This window comes from Phodopus roborovskii, unplaced genomic scaffold (genome assembly GCF_943737965.1).
Source record: "Phodopus roborovskii unplaced genomic scaffold, PHOROB, whole genome shotgun sequence".
In the NCBI taxonomy this organism is placed as follows: domain Eukaryota; kingdom Metazoa; phylum Chordata; class Mammalia; order Rodentia; family Cricetidae; genus Phodopus; species Phodopus roborovskii.
The window spans coordinates 34221894-34228128 of NW_026126517.1; the positions used below are offsets into that span (position 1 = coordinate 34221894).

At 51.1% G+C, this 6235-nt stretch overlaps 1 protein-coding gene across 1 annotated transcript; it reads left to right on the forward strand.

Moving 5' to 3' along the window:
• The first annotated feature begins 1521 nt into the window (after positions 1–1521).
• Rpp25 (ribonuclease P and MRP subunit p25) lies at positions 1522–2396 on the forward strand. Its single transcript, XM_051197573.1, has one exon. It carries the CDS (start codon positions 1762–1764, stop codon positions 2365–2367), a length of 606 nt encoding a protein of 201 aa, XP_051053530.1. The 5' UTR covers positions 1522–1761; the 3' UTR covers positions 2368–2396.
• The last annotated feature ends 3839 nt before the right edge of the window (positions 2397–6235 follow it).

The window sequence follows — 6235 nt, forward strand, 5'->3', positions numbered from 1 at the left end:
CCGAGAGCAAGCCTGTAAACAGAGTTCTTTTGTGGTTTCTGATTCAAATCCCAGTTTCAGGTTCGTGCCTTGATTTCCCGGCCCACGTGCACTGGCAGTCTTGGTGTCTTCCCAAGGCGGTGCCTCCGGAACCTGCTTCTCCCTGTGAAGCCTGGAAGAACTGAGACCAGGCCAAAGATCTAGTTCAAGGCACAGTCCTAGGGTACGAGCAAGAGATTACAGTCAGTCACTCACGCTTGATGGAAAAGGTCCAGGTACTACAGACACCCTCCAAAAAGAGACGAGGAGCCCGGTGTTCTGAGCTGCGAGGGGCTGAGAATTGTCATGGAAAACTAGGGGGAAGAGGAGGGCGGGGCAGCTCTACACCTAGACTGAAGCTATGCCCATCCAGGTACCATCGTGCTCACGATACTGATATTCTCAGGGTCACCTGCTCCCTACAGTCCTCGGTGCTTCTTCCTTGCCCGCGCGCTTTAATAGGTCTGTTTGGCTTCCTGCATTCTGTGGACACCAGGTTGGAGACTGAAGGACATGGTCCCAGGCCTGTGTTAGAGAGGGTCATTCACTCCTTATTAAAGCATCTTCCTCCCACCAGTCCTTCGTCCCTAGCCTTATCTTTCTATTGTTCATCTCACTTCGCAGCAGAGCCTGAGCCTCTCCTTAGGTTCTGTGGAATTTCCAGAGGTTACCCAGTATCCCAAAATCCCCCGCAAGGAAGGCTTCAGCTCCACCCTGCTTCCCATCTCTCAAAACCTTCTCTCAGTCTCCTTTCAGCAAAAACAGCCCTCTGGGTTTCTAGGAGCCAAGGTTGATTCCACCTGGGTTTGGAAGCGAGGGATCCGCGTCAGCAGGGACTGAGCTGGGCAGATAAGAATGCATGCAGTTCTAATAAAGGACCTTCAGGCATGAATATAAGAACATAACGCCTTGGAAGAAACAATCTCTTGTTTTCTTCCCCCATTCACTTTAGGTTGAACCAGGAACCTGGAAGTCTGCTCTAGAAGAACGAGGCTGAAACCTAGGTCTCTCTAAGCAGTTACACAAGGACCATGCTGCGACGTAGCGGTCGGAATCCAAGGAAGGCGCAATGTGAAGCTGCAGCCAACTTCTCTCATACCCTGCTGACCATGCACTGGCTGTCCTTGAGGCAAGAATACTAGGGAGAGGGAGGGGAATCTCTGGAGGGTTGGAGGAGCGAAGCCCCGGGAGGTGGTTTGGAAATCTCTTACCTAGGAGGGTTCTAGGGATGCCCTTGAGCTGGAACCCCCAAGGCTCAGGGACCAGGTTTGAGTCGGCGTTTGCACCTCAAGCATGGATTTTTATTTAACTTGGTCCTACTTGAGGGCTGGTTCAGGGAGGAATGATGGTTACTTTGGGGAACTTCACCTCCCAAATCACCCCTAGCGCTGCGACCCCAGCCTCTGAGCACCAGCGCTTCATCTCAAAGGCTGGCTGGGCTGGGACTCGGACAAGTCACGCAGAGTTGGGGCGGGGCTTGGGCGAAGGGGCGGGGCTTCCCTGGCTCCCAGGAGGAGCTTCTGCTAAAGGCGCGGAGCACAAGGCTCCGAGGGCGCAGAGTAAAGCAGCACCGCCCGGTAGAAGTCAGGACTGGAGACTGCGTGTCCACAGCCCACCCCCAGCTTCCACTCAGTGCCGGCATCCCAACCCCTACCAGCCGTCGCCCAGCGCGACCCGCGGCCATGCAGTCCCGGGTTTGAGGCGGCTCCATGGCAAAACCTGCGATCCCAGCGACGACGGCGCATGGAGAACTTCCGTAAGGTGCGCTCGGAGGAGGCGCCAGCGGGGGACGGTGATGAGGGTGGCAGCCTGAGCTCTGGCCCTTTCGCAGATCTGGCGCCCGGTGCTGTACACATGCGGGTCAAGGAGGGCAGCAAGATCCGCAACCTGCTGGCCTTTGCCACCGCCAGCATGGCGCAGCCAGCCACGCGCGCCATCGTCTTCAGCGGCTGCGGCCGGGCCACCACCAAAACCGTCACGTGCGCCGAGATCCTCAAGCGCCGCCTGGCGGGCTTACACCAGGTCACGCGGCTGCGCTACCGGAGTGTGCGCGAGGTGTGGCAGAGCCTCCCGCCTGGGCCCACCCCAAGTCAGACGCCTGACGATCCCGCCGCCAGTCTCAGTGTACTTAAGAATGTACCGAGTCTGGCTATCCTACTTTCAAAGGACGCATTGGATCCACTACAACTTGGCTACCAGCCTCCGAACCTCAATCCTGGTCCTTCGTCCCCTCCTACGGTGTCGGTGTCGACGTCCAAGAGAAGTCTGGGGGACTCTGCTGCTGGAGAAAGCACCGCTAAGCGGTCTCAGCCTGAGCCAGGGGCTGAGAATGAGGACCCAACCGCTTGAGAACTCCCAGCTCTGAGCCACCTAGACCGACTGGATCGTATATTCTCTACACTCCTACATCCACATGCACTTTCATACCTGGCTTTTAAGGGGCCCATGTTCCTGAAAGATTGACGGCACAGATCCCAAGGCGACCAGAGAGGGAGCTCCAGGGGTGATAAGAAGTCCAAGGAAACTTTGTGGGACATGTTGCCAGAAGCCACAGAACTCCACCCTCACTTTTTCTAGACCATACTGGAATCTTTTTTTAGGGAAGCATGGTGGATAGACTCTGTAGCCTTTTTGGGGGACCCAGACATTAAGAGCACCAAGTATGCATGAAAACTGACAGTTGAGGGTCGTGAAATAATTCTCGATGTTTATTGAGGGCGGGCCTGTGAAGTAGATTCCTTGAGGGTGGCCAAGTCGAAAATGTTGGAACCCTATTCTGCTCACCCACCACCTGGCAACTCCCCCTTTTAGCTTTTCTTCCTCTTAGCATCCCCCCCTTTTGCATGGTGGTGGAGAGGAGACACAGAACAAAACTTTCCATGCCTCCTCCCCTGAGTCCTACTGCTGGAGTCTTGGTTCCAATAAAACAAACATGAAAATGGCTCTGTCCCCAGAATTGGCTTTGTTTTTTGTTTTTGGTTTTTTTTTTTTTTTTTTTTTTTTTCTCTTTACCCACCCGCCTGTGCAGAGACACTTTGGCATGCTTGTCTTCAGCCTTATTAGTCTTTGGAGTCTTCAAGGTCAGACACAGCGGCTGAGCAGCCTCAAAATGTGGCACGAGGGACTCGTGGTGCGGGGGGTGGGGGTGTCTGTGTCCCTATTGCATCCCTACAAAGGGGAAGGAAGCAGTATTGCTGCTTTTCTGGGATGGGAAGGAGGGAGAGTGTTGGTGAGCTGAAGGAGGCAGCCTGCCAAGGCTGGCAGACCATGCTAAGGTTCTAACCTTGCACCCTCCTCCCGATAGACATCCTTACCCAGAAGGCAGGCACAAAGCCCCATGAGTAAGAGCTCCCCTTCACTGCCCTCTCTCTGCAAAAGGACAGCACACCCTTGGGAGAGGGGGAGGAGAGAGACAGCACAAATCCACTGCTAGAAATTACTATTCAGCAGAGAAGCCTGGGCTGTGAATCACTGCAGGCTCCCTGATAAGCTGCTGCCTCCAGCCCTGCACAGCTGCGTGTTGAGAGATAACGGCCTCAGATGCCTCTCTGCTCAAGTCCAAGCCAGTGGGGGTGGGGGAGTATGCCATGTACTGGAAGTTGGATGGGGAGCTGAGCAGCATATAGCTCAGGCTCTTCAGAGCAAATGCCACCCCCATGGAACTCAGCACCACTGGAAAAGGAGAAGGAAGCGAATACATTTGTAAGTCACTTTGCTTGCAGACCCTTGAAATATAAACCCTACTGGTGATGAGGCTGGCTTCTGCAGCTGATGGAGGGGCTCCTTGGGGAGGCCTCTTTTCTCCTTCCAATGTCTCTGCTTGTGCTTTGGATCACCAAGTACTGTCATCCAGACTGTCATTCATTGCCCTCCCCCTCCCCCTGACTTATTTATTTTTAGAGATGGTCTTGCTATGTAGTACAGTCTGGCCAGAAACTGATCCTCCTGCCCCAGCCTCCCAAGTGCTGGGATTACAGGTGTGTATCTTGTTCAGCTCAATTTCTTGTTCTTAAAGAATCTCTAGGGAGAGCCAAGGGATTTATTTAGATGTGTTTGTTGGCCCCTCTCAGAGATGGAGCAAGAGACACAGAAAGAATGAAAACTGGGCTGGGGGTGTAACTCAGTTGATATAGTATTTGCCTAATGTGTATACAGTTTTCAACTTCCAGCACCACATAAGCTTGCCATGGTGGCATATGCCTGCCTATAAATACCATAACTTTGGAGGTGAAGGCAGGAGTATGTATCAAAAGTTCAAGATCGCTGGGCGGTGGTAGTGCACATCTTTTATCCCAGCACCCAGAGACAGAGGCAGGTAGATCTTTGTGAGTTTGAGGCCAGCCTGGTCTACGGAGCATGGTTCAGGACTGACTCCATAGCTTCTTGGAAGCCATGTCTCAAAACAGCTCCCCCCCCCCAAAAAAAAAAAAGTTCAAGATCATCTTTGGCTACATATAGTGTTTGAGGCCAGCCTAGACAAAGCGTCTCAGAAAAACAGTAAAATATACAGGCAACAGAGGTATGCTAGACTACTAGGCTTCCAAAGCTAAAGGAAAAGATAAGATTTGAAAGTCTTGAATGCTAGAAGCCTATGGAAGACTTGTCTAGATCATTGTCCTGATTCCAAGACTATGCAAGCAGAGCCTGTAAGGCTTATCAGGAGGGTAAGGCTATGGAAGTTCTTTGGATGGGCCAGGTGAGTCTCCTTCTAGCCTAGACTCACACCCTGGGATGGGGAAGAAGGGCACACTTCCCCTAGCTTCAGTTAACCTGCTCCCTTGAGAGAAAACAAGCCACCAATGACTTTCTTCATCCCCACCAAAGCCCAGCATGTTTGATGCCCAGGCTTTTCATGTATTTAACAACTCATCAGTTGACTCATCCATGAACACCCCTCTTCTGCCTTACCGATCGATCCTCTGGCCCTACTGTCCCTTGAGCAGTCCCTCTCCATCACATAGGCTGAAGTGGAAACTTGAGAGGTACTGGCTTAAGGAGAGGGCATGGATAGAATACCTCAGAGGTGGTGTCCACTTCAGGAAGGGACTGGTGTTAAAGTGAGAAAAAGAAGTCTCTTGAGAGACCTACCTCCATCTTTCCAGTATTGACCTATTTGTAAATTTTCCCTGGTAGATGATAACAAGCATCTTGTCTTATGGTTTTTATTGCTGTGAAGAGACGCCATGCCCATGACAACTTTCATAAAGAAAACATTTAATTTATATGGCTCAGAGGTTCAGTCCATTATAATCACGATGGGGAGCATGGCAGCATGCAGGCAGATGTGGTACTGGAGCTAAGAGTGCTACATCTTGCAGGCAACAGGAAGTCAACTGACTAAAACACAGAGGGAAACTTGAGCAAAGGAGACCACAAAGCCCCCTCCCCCAAGTGACACACTTCCTCCAACAAGGCCACACCTCCTAACAGTGCCACTCCCTTTGGGGGCCATTTTCTTTCAAACCACCACACATCTACTCACCCTAGATAGGGTACCAGAGATGGCCATTAAGATGAGTGAGTGCATCCAAATCTAACTTGGGGAACCAATTAGTTTATTGGGTTTACTTACAGAACATGGGTGTGGGGTCACTTACAGCCACACCACTGCAAAGTCTCACCCTGGCATGGATGACAACTTTCCCATAGCCGCACACATGGCATCCCCCCTCCAGTTAACCTTGTACATTCTACACAATCTAGGACTTGCTAAGATCATGAAACCACATGCAACTGGGAGCAGAATTGCATACCCTGGAAGTGAGATGCATGGCATCTCAAGTGAAGGATCTGGGTAACAATTCCCAGCCCTCCCTCTATGAGGGAGTGTCAGCAAGCATAATCTGAAGGGTCACTAATACACTGCTTTTGATGATGTAGTGTGGTAGTTATGCATGGAGGACAGCGTTTCCCCCAGCGTTTCCTCCATCCCTGTGACACTCAGGTCACAAAATCAAAATCCATTTAGTAACATAAAAGTATGTAATAAATGCACCGTCAGACAGGTGGTGGACTTCCAATTAGGTTTTTATTCACTCAACTCGCTATCATTGTTTTCTTGTGTCAATTTTCAGTCTATGTGCAAGGTGTGGCTAGAAGTTAGAATCACAGAATAATCTAACATTTCTGCTCCCCCCCAAGAAAAACCAAAACAACACAATCTATTGCAGAGGAAGAAAAGTAACTTATGACCAGTTTTGTTCATGCATGTCTGTAA